Source organism: Peromyscus eremicus, chromosome 7 (assembly GCF_949786415.1).
Source record: "Peromyscus eremicus chromosome 7, PerEre_H2_v1, whole genome shotgun sequence".
NCBI classification, from domain to species: domain Eukaryota; kingdom Metazoa; phylum Chordata; class Mammalia; order Rodentia; family Cricetidae; genus Peromyscus; species Peromyscus eremicus.
The window spans coordinates 63,838,584-63,856,550 of record NC_081422.1 but is presented as its reverse complement, the minus strand read 5'-3'; the positions used below and the strand labels follow the sequence as shown (position 1 = coordinate 63,856,550).

Below are 17,967 nucleotides of genomic sequence, written 5' to 3'. Positions count from 1 at the left end.
GCATGTGCTCACCATGTAAATAAGCAGTTAAAATCAAATCTGTGGACTGGGCATGCTCAATAAATCTCAAAGACACATTACTGTAAAACTTAGATTATAAAAATATAGATTATTTTTAATTAAAGCAATCATAAATGTTTCCGTGAGTAAAGCAATCTATTCAAAGTCTTATTTTCTTACATGCCTGATATAAATCTATAATTCACAAAATCTCAAACATTATATTCTTTAACATTTCTGTGGTAGAAAGTAATGTGTACATTTTAAAACAAAATAGGCTGAGACATGCACTGAGGTGCTGTGATGTACCGAGTGACAGAGGAGCTGCTGAGGCAAATCAATACACATGGGTCAATAGGAAGGCCATGCTACTACTACTGCATGAAGGTTACTGCATCACAGTGTAAGAGTAAAACCCACCAGTGCTGAAAATAATGGTTTACATTTACTTATATTTTTAACTCCCAATATTTTACCGTGAAAACAAATTACTTAGAAAGTAGGTATCAGTCATTGGGACTACAAAAATTGCACATAGTTTAATATCTCATTTCCATATCTAGCCTACTTTAATATTATTTGCTTTATGCTCAAAGAAGTTAATTAGAAACATTTTTATCAGATGTTGTCCCTCGAAGACAACATATCCATTTGTCCCCACAGCCACCTGTTATTTCTTATGCCAACTTCAGTTTCACCTCTCCATTTCTAGTGCTCATTATATATGACATTTCTAATAATAAAGACATTTTAATGGTTTAATAGCTATAAAAAGAGGATATTAAATGCAATAATGTATTTCTTGATGTTTAATAAATAAGCCTTTGAGACTACTAACAGTACTTACTTACCTTTTCTTAAAAAAGTCAACAATAAAAGTACATAGTATAGTGCCCAGCAAATGCAGTCTATCAAAGAACTACTGACACAGAGTCCTGCCCTAAGCGCTCTGAAGGTCTGCTTCCTCCAGGAGGCAACTCTCAATGCTGGAGCTGTCTAACCTGAGGGCTCAAGTGAGTTCTTTCAGTGCCTCAGATACTTGTCACCTCAGCCCTTGGGGCACTTGAGCCAGATTTGAGGTGAAAGCTCTCGCCATTGTCCTTCAGCCATAAGCAATCTCTTTTTTAGATCATTTTTAAGATGAGGTACAGTTGGGAGGCACTGCTTTAGACAGCAGAAACTAAGTCTTTATGTTCATACATCATTTATACATAATCCAGACAGGTAGTCCTAGCTTTACAAGTTTGTAAAAACCATTACACAGGCTGAAATCATGTATTTTAATGATAAATGGAAAATTTACAATTATTTCACTATTTTTACATGTTTTATCAAAACAAATTCTCCATTAATATAAGTATTTAGAGAAATAAAATATAAAAATTTATGCAATTCAAACATCAAAATCAGCATGATCCCACATTTTCCAAATGTCTTCGCAAGAGTAGTGTGAGCAGGGGTCCCTGCCTTCTTAAACAGCTTCTGACAGAGAAGCACCTTCCCACTGTGGTAACTGACATACTTTATCTAAGTTAGGAGCAACTTCCATGGTCTATCCAAGAATTCCTTTAATTAAAACCTTAGGCTGGCGTTTCTTCACCTTGATGTCACCACTGTTCTTCTTTATGTCACTAGGTTAATAATCACCAAGTTTCTCTGGCAGCGAGAGTCTCCTGAGAAGTGGCTGCGTCAACATTCCCAGGCGGCTATTTCTTCTACAGCTCCATTACAATTTCACTTCCAGCATTACCTTTGGTGGGTTTTCTGTTTCTCGGTTGTTTTTCTTTCCTTTATCTTAATCTTTGCTGGACAATTCCTTGTTTTCATTATCTAGTCTCATAAAATCTCAAATGGCTGACCATGACCCACATTTCATTTCAGTACATGAACTGCTAAGAGGTACAGTGACCAATCAATACAGACTGAAATAAGAGACAGAGGCAGTCACTGCTCATGCATGTCTGCAATCTACTTCATAACTGGACTGAGGAGCTAGCTGGCAGTGAAGCTTACATACAATTTCTACTCCCAACATACTGCCGTAACAGAGGCCATGCTAGTAAGACTGTAAAGTGAGGGCTGACTGAACGCCAGCTCGATGGCTCTGGAAAATATCGCAGTAGTGGACAGCAGATAGGGAAGGTGTGATGAGACTACAGGGTTTCTTCAAGGAGTAACTCTTAAGGGTTTTAATGGGCAAGAGACACTAATCTAGAGAAGGAGCTGAGCAGATTTCTATATAGCAAAGCAAGCAAGCAAACAACAACAAAAACCAAGTATGCTTATTGCACCTAAAGACTGGGCTATGGTGGTTCTTAGAGTGCCCTAGACTAGCCATATTATCTGAGATTGTGTTAGAAACATAAAGACCTAGGTCCCATTCTGGACTACTCAATCAGACACTCTAGAACTAGCACTAGCAATTTTCTCTTTTTTTTTTTCAAAGATTTATTTATTTATTATGTATACAGTGTTCTGCCTACATATATGCTTGCAGGTCAGAAAAGGGCACCAGATCCCATTATGGATGGTTGTGAGCCACCATGTGGTTGCTGGGAATTGAACTCAGGATCTCTGGAAGAGCAGCCAGTGCTTTCAACCGCTGAGCCATCTCTCCAGTCCCGCACTAGCAATTTTCAATTTAACCAGCTCTTCAAGTGACTTCACTGAGCATTCTTCTTAAGAGTACTATAACACTTTTAAGCTCCTAATATTGATGGACACTTTTTGTGTATGTGTGTGATTTTTTTTGAGACAGGGTTTCTCTGTGTAACAGCCTTGGCTGTCCTGGAACTCACTTTGTAGACCAATCTGGCCTTGAACACAGAGACCAGCCTGCCTCTGCCTCCCCAGTGCTGGGATTAAAGGCATGCACCATCATGCCCTGCCTGATGAATACTTTTAACACAGCATTTGGAAGCCTGTTCCTAGGTTATGGGTGCAGCTCAGAGGTACAGTGCTTACCTACCATTCACAGGTCCTGGGTTCTGTCCCCAGCACTAAGACAACAAGAAAGGGGTGTGCCTGCTCACTCATATCCATGTATATCTATATCAAAACAAAACCCAAGTCCACAACAACTCATGTCCTTCAACAAATAGTGTCACAGGAACCATATGCATTATCCTGTCACACGAAAATGAAAGGTGTATCAACGAGAAGGTCTTTAGGCTAGTTAGACACAAGGCAATAACTACCTGTAAAAAGTCCTTAGGTGAAATAGTCATAAAACTGATAGCAATTTCATCTGTTAAAAGGTATATTAGAAAATGAGTCTGCATCATCTGTTAGGACTTTAAAAAGTTTACTGATAACTTAAAAAAAAAGCTTTTCTTTAAGTGGATGTAACTGGCAATTGCTTTTAAATGCTTTACATGGAGGCTGTGGTGTGAAGGCTTTGTAGGAACATTAGAATCCTGATTACTGATGGATGCTACTAAAACAAACATCTGGGTATGTGTCTGACAATGAAGGAGAGCCCTAAAAACATTAGCCAGGTGTGGCAGCACAGGACCAGTTCTAGCACTTGGGAGGCTGAGGCAGAATTGTGAATTTGAGGCCATCCAGATGCTATATAAAAATTAAACAACACCACCCCCCTCCAATATTGATTAATCAAAATGGGGGAAATTTTTCCAATAAATAACCACTGTTTCTAAATCAGTCAAGAAAAATACAGAGCACTCACTATACACAGAGCATCATGCTTATGCTTGTACTAGGAATATACAAAGCTCTACCAGGCTCTGACTTTAAACTACCTACCGCCTATCAGGAAAAAGGGATGGATGGCCTAAGTAAGAACAATAATGTAGGAAGTAACAAACAAGTAAAGACAACACATTTAGAGAGCCAAAGAAGGAAAAGACTGGGGGAGATGGGAGCTGGTAGGGCAGACAGATCAATATTGTATTGATCTGTATTGGTGTAGAGTCCAAGACAAGGGATGACAGAGATGTTGAGCATGTAGCATTCCCATGAAAGAACAGCATGAACAATAAGAGCAAGAAACTTGTCACGTGAAGCATGTTAACTATTCAAGAACCCTGGCAACGTCATTCAAAGCCCTGCTAATTCCCTCCTGTTCAAAACTTCAAAACCAAAATAAATCAAACGCTGTTTCAAGATGAGATTTCTAAGATAATGTCATTATAATTCTAAGAAAATTACAAAATATGTGTAAATCAATTTAATAGCTCACCAATACTCCCTGTCACTATTTAACTACAGAGTCAGCATAATCAGAGAATGGAAAACAAAAAAGGACAAAATGGAAGTATGTGCATACAGCTGAATTTAAAGGTAATATTTACAGGGAATTACAAAGGGGAAGAGGACTCCTAGAGACTCACCAACATAAAACGAGCAGTTGGAATGCAATAAACTTTCAGTCCAGAAGCGACAGAGCTCGCTTTCAGTCAGAGCTTCAACTCCATAACAACCTTGATATTCTACTTTTGGTAGCACGTAAACTGGAAATTGCTGTAATGCAAAATTGCATTTTGTCAAAGCTCCAGATCTAATCTCCACACATACTCCATGGTACACAAGTGCCCACAGACCACACATATATACAATAAATCAAAACCCAAACAAAAACAAAATTTACTACTCATAGGAAATAGATTTGCCTATATAGCCAGCAGTTTTCAAATGCTTGCAGTAAATTTAATTTCATTTATTTTGTATAGTGTATAGATTTGGACAGGAAGATATGGATACATTTGCCTCTAAGGGGTAGATTCAGGAAATGGAGGATGAATAAGGGATCCCTCACTATCAACCTCATCTCCAACACAGACAGACAAACTCCCCACATACTGCAACATGTTTCCTCTCTGCCAGGGAATGTGATTCACAAGCAGACTCCTTGGGACTCCAGCACATGCAATTGTTCCTAGGTCAAGAGCTAAATGCTAGAAGGCAGTGACTAACACACACTAATACTTCTGAGAAGAAAAGAAAAAGGTTTTCTTCCTAAGAATGAACATTAATACATGCTAGAACAATTGAGGCTTAATTCCAAGCACTTAGCATGTGATACATTATCCATTTAGCGCTTACTGGTCAGGATATCAAGCAGGTGGAGCAAACTGACTATCCATCCCCATTACTAGTCTAAGGGTGGATGTGAAAGCAAGTACCTACTTGTGGAATACTGTAGCAATACGTTATCGTCTGCCAGTGAAAACTTAATTCTTTCTGGTGGTGCTGGACATTAAACCCAGGGTCATGTGCATGCTACACAAGTGCTCTACCACTGAGCTATGATACATTTCCAGCCTAAAAATTCTACTCTCAACAGGATTCTCCATTCCCTGCTACAGAAGACACAAGGTTTACAGAACCTATTCAAATGACACGGCTAATTAGCACTTTAAAATTAAAATAAGGCGCTGTCTTTCACAGATTTAAAAACATTTTATCTTGTTTTTCAGTTTCTGGCTTTTCTAAAGTGGTTTAGTGGCTTTAGTACACCAGTGGTGCTAAGAACAATTCAAACACAGTATTTCAGTCACCAGCATATGGAACGGTGTGGTTTGTGTGACTATTTCTGATTTCTGTAAGACGTTGGTTAACTTCTAAAGGTAATATTGCCTATAATGTAATGCATATAATAATCTGGTGACCCTGCTAAAATATAGACTCACACGGTGCCTAAGATTCTCTATTTTTAAGAGGCTGTGGTTGTATGACCACAAAGTGGCTTCTAATTAAAAAATAAATAAATAAATAAATAAATAAAAATTGTGAACGGATTAAAATCATTGTACCATATAACATTTCCTTAGCAAATGATAATATGATTTAGCTACTGAACTTTAAAGGAAATAGAAGCTGGAGACAAAATTTAAAGGTCTAGAGTGTTGAGAAATTTGGGCCAGTGAGATGGCTCAGCAGATAAACTGTTTGCTACAAAACCTGACAACCTGAATATATATAAAATATAGGAGACAACGGATTCTAGCAGGTTGTCCTCTGATCTGTACCCATGTTTCATGGCACATAAGTGCTCATATACCATTTACATATGCACAATAAATCAAAACCCAAACAAAAACCTTAAGCCTCATGTCAGAGAGCTAAGAAATATGTTCAGTGACACAGTTGATTATGGCAGAAATGGAAAAGAACAGGTGATGCAGGAGAAGATGAACATCTCTCTATCTTAAATGGATTACAGCATTATAGATGCATGGAAAGTATACTCAAGACACAGATAGTTTTGTTTTTTTAAGGGGAGTGTGCTTTTCTTTGATATAAAACTAAGTATTAAATTTGACTTGATTTCTGTATGTATTCTACTGCCATCTCCAGGAAACCAAGGGAAGGGCTTGAATGTTTTCTCTTTCCTGCATATCAACAATTGAAGTGTAAATCACAATCAAGATTTGTGATCTGAAAGTTTCTCATTTCCCTGGAAGGGTGGCTGTAGTCTGTGCTGCCCAAGTGAAAGCTTTTCTTGTTTTTGTTTGCATAAACCTCTCAAACCCTTATGTACTTTCATAAACAGATAATTCATAGCTAAAATCTTCTCTTTAGCACCACTGAGTAACTTCTATTCTTCCTAATATATTGAACCTTTAAGCAGTCTTTTTTTTTTGTTTTCTGTTTTGTTTTTTTTTTAAACACCTATAATGCAAACATAAAATTTGAGCAATTGGATGTAAAACTGTTAACCATTTTAAAATGCTGCACTTGGGACAGTCAAGAGCTAGTAGCCATCCCGTGGTTAGCTGGCCTGGATTTCATAGTTCTGCATAGAACTGGTAAGCTCTTCACTTCTGTTCTCTCAAACTGGCTGCTGGTTTAAGTTCTCCTCTAACAGGCAGCTTTGTTGACTTTTTTTTTTTGTGGGTGGTGGTGGTGGTGGTGGTAAGGGAGGTTTAGCCTTTTTGAGACAGGGCTTACTCTGTAGCTCAGGCTGGCCTGGAACTTACTATGTAGAGCAGCTGGCCTCAACTTCTGACAATCCTCCTGTCTCAGCCTCCCATCTCAGTGCTGGGATTATTATTAAGCCAAGTTTTGTTGAAGAAGTAAGATATTAACAACAACATAAAACTGAAGAGTTAAGGAAAAATCAGAGATGATATTCTTGAAAACCAGGAGTCAGACTTGCAAACCTGAAAACTTTGAACAAGTTGTTGGCTGTTGGGAGGAAATATTGCAAGGATACATTCTGAAATGACAGTGTTTTTCAAACTAGCGTGGATACCAACTTCCCTCTAAAGTTCCTTACAAAGATCCCTAGCCTCTCAACCCCTCAGATTTTCTCACCTATTTATTGAGTTTCTATGACTTGAGAAAAAGAGAAAAATTGGGCATAAATCCAAGGGGCATACATTAAAGTATGGGAATTATACCATGTGTACTAAACCACCACACATAACAACAGAAGCAAGGGACAAGCACTCCTTGAAAGCTTTCAAGTTTTACTCTTGACAGTCAGAAATATAAGACTTCTGTTTAGATGTTCTTTGGGGCTTAATTGTTTTGACATCTTGATGAATAATTTTCTCCTAGATGGTTATAGCTTGGTACTTATAAATTTCACTTTTTGAGTGAATGACAATTTTCCTAACCAAGTTGTCTTGGTCAAGAATTAAACTGGTGTCTAAAACTTCCCTGGGCTATTTTTACTTAAGAGATACCGACATCAACAATTGTTGAGTATATAAATGAAAAGAAAAAGACAAAGTGGTATGGGCACAAGGTGGAATGTGAAAGAAATGAAGCTGACTACAAAAAAACGAGAGCACAGGTAAGTATAGAAATAAAACTCAAAAACAAAAACAAAACAAAACAACAACAAAAAATGGGAATGGAGAGATGGATGGTTCAGTAGTTAAGAGCACTGGCTGCTGCTCTTCCAGAGCATCCGGGTTTGATTCCCAGCACCCACATGGTAGCTCACAAATGTCTATAACTCTAGTTCCAAGGGACCCAGCTCCCTATTTTGGCATCTGTGGGCACTAGGCACACAGACATACAAGCAGGGAAAACACTCGTGCACATAAAGAAAAGAACACAATTTAAGAGGTTCTCTTGGCTAGGTGAAATGGTTCTGTGAGTCAGGTGCTTCCCACCAAGCCCCATGACCTGAGCTCCGTCCTAGGAACCCACATAGTAGAAGGAGAGAACCAAAGAGGAGAGCTGTCCTCTGACCTCTATACCTCCATGAACACATGTATGTGAATACATGTTTGTGTGTGTGCATGTGCGCACACGCAAGTGTGCAACATACACATACACACCTCTCTCTCTCCCCCCCTTCCTCCCTCCCTCTCTCTCTCTCTCTCTCTCTCTCTCTCTCTCTCTCTCTCTCTCAATAAATAGGAGTTTCAAAAAAAGAATCCTTTTAAGAAATAATAAAAGACAAGTCAGTACCTCTTCGCAATCAGCTAAAACAAAAACTTCTCTTTATTTGCCAATCTCTAGAAGTAACATGAAAGACTGCCAAGTCGTCTATAAGAGAAGCTCAGTTGCAGAAAAGCCAGTGGGAAAACTGTAACAATCATTTGCTTCTTTTGCCCCAAGAGGGTCCACAGGGGAAGACAGCAGAGCCTGGCACCCCAGCAGCCCTGAAACTCCAGGGCTCTTTTAAAGCTTCTGTTTCTAAAAGATGCTGAGGTTGAGAAATGTCTCAGGGTAAAGAAAGGGCTCGGAGGTGACAAGGAAGTACAAAGTCACACATACACAGGCTAGAAATGCTAGTCTGGTCAAATCAATCTGCATGTTTTTCCCAGAGTTCACATGGACTAGTCAAGGTGGTTACCAGCATTTATATGATGGTGTGTGTTTCTTATCAAAACTGATTTCAACATCTTACTAAAAGAAGTTTACCCAGAAAAACTATGGGAGTGATCAACAAATTAAAGTCAAATTTCATTAGAATGCCATGTCCAATATTTGGGATTATCCCTTACACTACCACATCACAACTTCTCAGGTAACTTACTCTTCTGATCTTCTTCCGTTTTCTGGACCGTGGTCTTGTCTCTATCCTCTGGACACTGCACCGCACAAGTAACAGCAGGTCTTGTAGGCTGAACAACTTGTAGACAAAATTTCCTTCTTGAGGAGCTATATATTCTGATGTATCTTCAACATAGTCTTGGAGTTCATATGGCAATCCTTTAAAAACATTCCTCATTACCATTTAAAAATATGCTACCCCTATATGCACTGCAATCTGGAATACAACAACTCAGTAACTCTCTTTGTGACTGTCAATTCTCCACCTCGGACCAAATTTACTTACTGACATTGCAGCAGAGAGCTGCAGAGTTTTAAAGTTCTCTTACTTTTCACGAATATCTCCATGAGCACTAGGCAAACCATGTATCACAGTGATAAGCAGCAAGAAGAAAGAACTTAAAAAGTCCTGATATTCCCAAGCCAGGCAGACTGAGGAGCATTGGCACACTCATTCTGTAGTCTACTACAGAGGGTACAGAAGGTGTGGATAGGCTAATGTTTATGATCCCCTCCATCAGCGTAGTAGCCTTTCCATGTACATACTGGGTAAACAGTATGTAAACACATACAAAGATACAAAGAGGACACAGTGGGAGCAGAAATAGTGATTGACAGACTGAAATGAAATGTCAGTGACTAGGTAAAAATTACGATATGGGTTATAATAGTATGAAAGGAGGGAGAAAAGCTAAGGAAAAGGAACAGACAAACTAGTAAGTTCTTGATATTCACTTACGTCCTTTAGGCTTCTGAAATGCAGAAGTCCAACTAGATTTTGGCCAGCTTGAGGCATCTGAAGTAACGGAGGGTTGCTCAGAGGCAGATGGCTGTTTAGATTCTTCTAAATTAATCAAGGGCAACTCAGGCACTTTCCTGGAAATTGGCTTTAAAAGCTCATCCTGCATTTTCAGAATTTCTCCAACTGGATCAAATTTTTTATAGACTCTTTTGATAGGTTTCTTTAAAACACAAGATTCTTCAGAAACAGTAGTAGTGGTCTGGTTTCCCACAGAAGTCTGTACTGAAGAATTTGGACTTGCTGGTCTAGAACCCACATCAGCTGTCTTTCCATCAGTAATACTTCTACTCTCTGTATCAATGATTAAACAGTCCTCATCTGTATCACTCCCGCAAGAAATCCCTTTCTCAGTTTTAGCTGTTTCTGATGCAGTAGCTGTTTTGTTGGCATTGTCTGTGTTCCCCTGAACATCTGGTCCTTCATCATTGGTATACAGCATATCTACATCGATTGCCTTAGAGATTCCATCAGATGTTTTGTGGGGTTCATTATCTTGTGTCAAAGATTTTGCACTGACACTGTGAACGTCTTCACCACATGATTCAAGTCCCTGATCATCTTTATTTTTGCACTCTTCAGGACCATTTTCCACACCAGAGAATAGCTGTTTCTCCTTCTGCAATTGTTTCAATAGAATCTGACATAAGCTTCTAGAATCATCAGTAATGCTTGGTGTAGGTGGTACCACAGGTGCAGATGGTGCCACAGGTGCAGGTGGTGCCACAGGTGCAGGTGGTGCCACAGGTGTAGGTGGTGCCACAGGTGCAGGTGGTGCCACAGGTGCAGGTGGTGCCACAGGTGCAGGTGGTGCCACAGGTGCAGGTGGTGCCACAGGTGCAGGTGGTACCACAGGTGCAGTTGCTACTTTGGAGGCTGTGTGGACATCTGTCAAGATGGGTACAGGGGAGTCACTTTCTGAACTTGGTGACCTGGAGGGACTAGTGGTAGTTACTCCAAAGGTTTCAAGTTCTGTGACATCATCATCAAAATCCAGATCCAAATTTTCCAGAGTCTCAATTTTTCGGCACTCATTAGCTTCAGTGGATATCTTGGAAGAAAATATATTGGCAAATTATTAGGGAAAAGTGCAGGCCATAGTTACCTAACTCTTAGTGCTCTTATCCCTAACATAGTTTTTTTTGTGTGTGTGTGTTGTTTTTTTTTTTTTTTGGTTTTTTGAGACAAGGTTTCTCTGTGTAGCTTTGGAGCCTTTCCTGGAACTCACGCTGTAGACCAGGCTGGCCTCGAATTCACAGAGATCCGTCTGCCTCTGCCTCCCAAGTGCTGAGATTAAAGGTGTGTACCACCACCGCCAGACAGTTCATGTTTTTAAAAGTAGAAAGATGGGGCTAGGGAGACGGCTCAGTGAGTAAAGGATTTCTGTGAAAGCACACAACCTGAGTCTGGATCTCTAGCACCCAAGTAAAAGCCAGACATAGTGATGTGTGACAGCAATTCCATTGTTATGGGAGGAGACAGGAGTACAGTGGAGGAAGATCCCAGGGACTTTCTAGCCAGCCAGTCTAGCTGAAAAAGTTAAGTCTCAGGGTCAGTGAGAGACTATACCTCAAAAACTAAGGTGGAGAGTGATAAAGAAAGACACTCGATGTTGACCTCTGGCCTCTACATGAGTACACATACACATACATGTCCCTCCTACTTCCATGTACATGTTCACATAAACACAGGAGAAAGAAAAGTCTCTAAAAATGTACACAACTTATATGCAAGTATTTAATTGTAAGACGAATTGCTAAACAGTCATATTAATAAAAAACCCAGAGCCAGATATTGGGGTAAAAACTGAGAGATTAGGGAAGCAGAAAGAAGCCACCACGTTCTTACCACTAGAAATCCTCAGCCAAAAAGAGCCACTTTCTGTATACTCACGTCTATATGCTTTCTGTCCCTGCCATCTCACTACTTCTTTCTGCCCAGCTACATCACTTTCTCTTCACTTGTCACTTCCTGTCAGTTTGTACAGACCTCCAGACCTCTATGGTTAACTAGTGTTGGAATTTAAAGGTGTGTACCACCACACCTGGCTCTGTTTCCAGCGTGGCCTTGAACTCACAGAGATCCAGATGAATCTCTGCCTCCCGAAAGCTAGGATTAAGGGTGTGTGCAACAACTACCTGAACTCTATGTTTAATATAGTGGCTGGCTTTTTACTCTGATAAGCTTTATTGAGGTGCACAAATAAAATATCACCACATTTAATTTTGTATTCCCCTTGAACATGTTCATAGAGACACATGTGTCAAGGTATAACAGCACAGGAAACTGAATTGTGAAATGCCAGAACCAAAGAGGAATATTCACAAATGAGAAAACAGACAAGACCATCAAGAAGAGATGTAGGGTTCAACAGCAAAAGGTATTCATGCATGCCCACTTTATAAACTCTGGGAGAGAACCTTGAACTTAGCTGACCAGGAGGACAGTTTCTTTACTGCTGTAAGGCTAGAGTTTCCCTAATATCAATCAGTGACACTTTGTATATCCACTCAGGGTTAACATACTATAAGGCAAAATTGGACAGGAAGTAGCTCTTGGTATTCTGGGACATGAAGTCTTTGAAGTTGTAGTCTTTATGTACTATTTTGGTAATAGAAGAACTACAAATAGCTTTCAATTATTCAAGAATAATCTACCCTCTGGTCAAGCACCAGAGATCTCTCCTCAATATGGAAGAACTCCTCATTTTTAAAATCAACTAATTGATTTTAGGTTTTTTTCAAGGAGGTCCACATAGTCCAAGCCTTGAATTTCTTTCTTTTCTTCTTCCTCTTCTTCCTTTTTTTTTTTTTTTTTGTTTTGTTTTTTTGATGCGGGGTTTCTCTGTGCAGTTTTGGAGCCTGTCCTGAAATTCGCTCTGTAGACCAGGCTGGCCTTAAACTCATAGAGATCCACCTGCCTCTGCCTCCCAAGTGCTGGGATTAAAGACGTGTGCCACCACTACCTGATGCCTTAAATTTCTTATGGAGCACAGGCTGACCCTGAACTCCTAAACTTCCTGCCTCCATAAATGCTGGGATTACAGGTATGCCATACCACTTTCAGCTGTTTATTTTACTGTGTGTGGTACTAAAGACTGAACCTAGAGCTACTTGCATGGTAAGCAAGTACTCTACTACTGAGCTGTATTTCCAGCCCTGGCAGAGTGAGTACTTTACCTTCATAAATGCCATGAAAATTTGATTCTAAACTAAGCACACACTAGACTTTTAGGGTAGGATTTGAGAGAGTAAGTCTGGCAGAAATTAAGCAATAAGATTGGTCTACAGAAACTACCTTATCTCTTTGAACCTCACACCCAGTATTTCTAAAACAGGAATAATAAAGTTACGTTTGGATTTGTTCTAAAGACCAAATGTGAAATTATCTGCAAGGATTTTCTTGACATTGCGCCGGCACATAGTGAGCCGCCTCTCAACACACGGCAGCTCTATCTAAATGAACAAATCCAGCACGAAGGGAGACCATATGCCACCACCAGCAGGGCAGTCCACACAGCAAGGCTAAAACAGAACTGGACACAGCACCAAGAAATAGAGAAAGGAGGAGCAGAGGCAATGCTAGCAGAGTTCAGGGTAAGAGAAAAAGGAGGAAAAGACGTGAATGTGACAGAAACATCACCATGACGCCACTCTCCCCTCAGAATCATTTCTTCACGTTGTTGCTGGAGTCTTTGGAGAGACTATTATCTCAGAACCATCCTACTCTAAACACAAGGCTGAGAAAGTTAGGCTGAAAATCTCGGAGATGGTTCCTTCCACGTCACCCTTACTCACAGCTCGATGGGGTGAAAGGCCTTCTGGGAAACTGAACTCTGCCTTGTTCCCCTCATCCTGTGATACGGCCAAAGCACAGGCTTTTTTGGTTATCTCTTCAGAACTGGCAAATAGCAAGAAAAGCAGAAATGACCCTAAATGGCGGCTTGCCTAGACGCCTGCATTCCCTTCTCTCTCAGCTTTGTAAAGCCTTATTGTCTGGTTTTTTTTTTTTTGTTTGTTTTTTTTGGTTTTTCGAGACAGGGTTTCTCTGTGTAGTTTTGGTGCCTGGATCTCGCTCTGTAGACCAGGCTGGCCTCCCGACTGCTGGGGTTAAAGGCATGCGCCACCACCACCTGGCCAAGCCTTATTATCTTTTTTTTTGTTGTTGTTCTTCAAGACAGGGTTTCTCTGTATAGCTTTGGAGCCTGTCCTGGAACTCACATGTAGACGAGGCTGGCCTTGAACTCAGAGATTAGCCTGGCTCTGCCTCCCGAGCGCTGGGATTAAGGCATGTGCCACCACCTCCCAGCTGCCTTCTTATCTTATTAGGGCTTCTTCCTTCCCCCACAACCATGTTCCCCACCACAAATGCTAGTAAGAAGTAAGTTTTGATATTTTGTCCAGCAATAATTTTTAGGTGTCATCAGTAATGGAAAGGTCCACCATTACCAAAGTCATTCCGTGACTTTTCATCCTTCTTAACCTACTGTGTTTCTTTGTGGCACTTTTCATCTCCTGATAGGCACCTGTCACCAGTACACATTCCAAAATTAATGTAAAAGAATAAAACATCAAACAAGCTGGAAATGCTTTGTGATACATCATAAAAATATCAAAGTTCAAATGGCAAACAGAAAAAAAAAACATAAAAATGAAAACAACAACAGCCTTAAAACGGTGAAAGTTAAGGGTAGGAGAATATTTTTATATCTTATTGAAAATTGTTTGATTCTTTACTTGACTAAAACTCTCTGACAATATTTACTATCCTCAGGCCTTTTTAGTCCTGAATATAAAAGGGCCCCATTCCTGTCCATCTCTCTATTTCTTAACATATTCTGTTTTTCTCCATATTTTTCAGTACCCGCTACTTCTGCTGTGCACACTCAGTATGTATCATCTAGTACAATGTAAGTGCTGAGAGAAGTCCAGCTGCATTCTTATTTACCCATCCTCAGTACTCACAACAGAATCTACACAGTAAATATTTGTAGAATGGATCATTTTCTATAAATAAAATGTTTCACTTTAATAATCATAAAAAATTATCTTTAAGTAGGTATCATTAAAACCAATATTTATACCATGCCTGTCATGCTAAAGCTTTGTATGTTATAAACTTAAATTCAAACCACTAATAAGTTAATGAGATACCCACCTTACAGATGGCCTCTAATGAGAACTCATTCTCTGCTCAGTTTTGAATTACATGGTACTGTTAACTATTGGAGCCTTCTTGTGTTACAGAACCACACTAATCTCACTTCTGTCTCATTGTGACTCTGTACCTGTTAACTCATCTCTTTCCAGCCTTCCCCACTGTTTTCCTTGGCTTCTGTGCCCACTGCTCTGCTGTCCACTTCTATGAGCATCTTTTAGATGTCACATTATACAGTGAAATCACATGGTCTTTCTGTGACTGGCTTATTAGCCATTTAATATTGTGGTCTTCAGGTACCACTCATACTGTTGCTAATGACAAGATTTTCCTCTCTTTAAAGGTTTACTAGTATCCCAGTGTATTTATATATCTCATTTTCTTGATCCAGCTGCTCACTAATGGACACTGAGGCTGATTCCATATCTGGCTACTGTGCATAGTGCTTCAATCAATATAGAGGCCCAAGGGTCTAAGTGCTTTGGCTTGCTGTTCTCTTTGAAATCTATGTTTACTGGGCAGTTGCTGGAACACATGGCAGTCTTATTCTTAAGGAACTTCCCCACTGTTTTCTGTAGTGGTCGCCTAATCTGGATTCTGAACAAGTGCTCCACACCCTCCTCAGTATTTGTCTTTTTAGACAGGTTTCACAAGTCCTGCCTCAGCTTTCCAAGTCTTAGGGTTAGCAGTATGAGCCACATGGCTGGTTAACCCATGTCATTTATCCTTTTTGTTATTTCCAGTCTTACTAAGAGAAGATGATACCTTATTGTGGTATTGTGTATGTGTGTAGCAGTCAAAGGCTGAGGCCAAACATCATCTTCTCTGTCACTCTCTACCTTCTTTTTTGAGAGATGGAGACTTTCACTGAACCTAAATCTCACTGTTCAGCTAAGCTGGCGGGCCAATGAGCTCTAAAGATCTGTTCTCTCTATGGGCCTACGAACATGCCCACATGTACCTGCTTTTTATGTGGGTGCTAGAGATCTTTGAACCCAGATTCTCATGCTTCTACAGCAAGCCCTTTACTGACTGAGCTACCTCCTTGGTTCCTTATGGTTTTAATTTGCATTTTCATGACCATTAATGATGGTGAACATTCTTTCATATATTTGTCAACTGTTTATACATTATGTTTCAGAAAATGGTGTACTCATATCACTGTCTTGATTTTTAAATTTTATTTTAGGTGAAGGGGTTAGAGAGATGACTCAGTGGTTAAGAGCCCTTGCTGCTCTTCCAGAGGACTCAGGCTCAGTTCCTAGCATCCATATCAGGTGGCTCATGACAGCCTGTAACTCGAGCTGCAGGGGATCTGATGTCTTTGGTCTCTGAGCACATCTGCACTCACATGTACATATCCATATGCAGGCACACAAACCTACATATGGCTAAATATGTCTTAAAAAAATTTAAGTGATACATAAAAACTGGAATATTAATCACACATCATGTAATGTGTCAACATAGGTATAGTAAAGACTTTTAACTACAAAGTTTAGAGACTTGCAATATAATAGTTTATGCTCCAAAAGGATAAACAAATATACCCTAAGCAAGGGAGGAAAAGTATTACATACGTCCATCTCAGAGGTGTACTCTTCAGGTTTGTCCATAAAGACCGCAGAGACTGGGACAGATGTGTTTTTTGATATCACATGTTTTAATGGAACTTCATGGAAGATTTGATTTCTTTCTCTCATTGTCATTTGCTTTCGGGGAAGTGGTGAATTAATATAAATTACTTTAACTGGTTTGGAACCTTAAAATAGAAACAAAAGCAAGTGGTGATTAGTATCTGGTAGTTTTATTTAAAAAAAAAAAAAAAAAAAAAAAAAAAGAAACCGGATGGATGTCAGAAGGATCACTAACCAGACAGGATAGGGCAGTGGTGCCACGGCTCCTGCACCTGCCCCTCTTGTCCATGTCTTTAAGCCCCTTAGGACTGATGGACAGGAGGATCCAGGCCCCAGGAGAAATGTGTTCCAAAAATGTCTAAAGGTCTCTGGGCTTTAGAGCTGTACTGTTAGTTGTCTTTATTCCTTTGTTCTTTCAGGAACTAGCGAAATACATTTATACTTTTACAAAAGACTACACTTAACTCTTAATCTGTAGTACAACCTGTAGTACCGTTTTGTCTATATAAATGAAGATTCAGTCTTTCATTTATATCTTTATGTTTAATATTATTCTGGAGGATAAAATGGTCAAATATGAACCAGACTAACAGAGCAACTAACGTGCAAACATTAATTTACTGGTGACAAAGGCTGTCCTCTGTCAACATACTTTAATTCTGGTTCCCAATAACACACAACAAAGTCCTGGAAATTTGACCCCTGAAAACTGTCTAATAAAGTTATGCATTCCTTCATCCAAGTGACAAACAGAAGTTACACATCTTCCATATATTTCTGGCCACCCCGAGTACAAATTTCTTCTCTATGTCTTACTCCTTAACATAACTGCAGGTACCACAGGTCTCAGCAGTCAGTTCTATTGTAACTTTAGAGCAGGAAAAGCTCTACTGAGTCTAAATGTTACATTCTCATTCTCCTTAAACAAAGATGGAGATCTGTGTGTGGCACACAGCCATCTATGTCTGCAAAGCTGAAATGAGGTAATTCCAGCCCTTCTGAGTACATTATCTGGCATACCAAATCACAAACCTTCCACAGCTATCATCTGAACACACACTGGGATTTCCCACTGCTCCTTGTAGCTTGGTCCATGGTTATTGAGCAAGGTGAATAATGCTTGGCTAGTCAGAGCTATCTGCGGATGGTATCTTGAAACAAGCTTCTCTGCATTCGGGTCTTTACTAATATCCTGAAAAACAATTGTGTTCTGTATTGTGATTTATGCTTCATAAATAAACAGAACAATGCCCGTCTTATTATCTAGGTCACTCATAACATTTCTACCGCAAAGTAATGAGGAGGAGGGAACATCACAGAAAGGATGTTAGAACAACCAGGCTGCACATGTTTTGTGCAGTACAATTATTAGGGTTATTTTAAGTTTTTAGGAAAGCC

The 17,967-nt window shown here is 39.7% G+C and overlaps 1 protein-coding gene across 3 annotated transcripts in view; it reads right to left on the bottom strand.

Annotated features, from left to right (window-relative positions):
• The window catches only part of Ice2 (interactor of little elongation complex ELL subunit 2), a 43,921-nt gene that overhangs the window by 9,513 nt on the left and 16,441 nt on the right, over positions 1-17,967 (bottom strand). The window contains exons 8-12 of one of the 3 annotated variants that reach the window (XM_059268184.1): positions 17,602-17,761; positions 16,513-16,694; positions 9,716-10,826; positions 8,960-9,135; positions 4,353-4,482 (exon numbers count right to left, since the gene is read on the bottom strand). In XM_059268184.1, the coding sequence (XP_059124167.1) occupies positions 4,353-4,482; positions 8,960-9,135; positions 9,716-10,826; positions 16,513-16,694; positions 17,602-17,761 (1,759 nt within the window). The remainder of the gene's footprint in view (positions 1-4,352; positions 4,483-8,959; positions 9,136-9,715; positions 10,827-16,512; positions 16,695-17,601; positions 17,762-17,967) is intronic. The other 2 variants (XR_009380277.1, XM_059268185.1) reach the window with 2 other exon arrangements.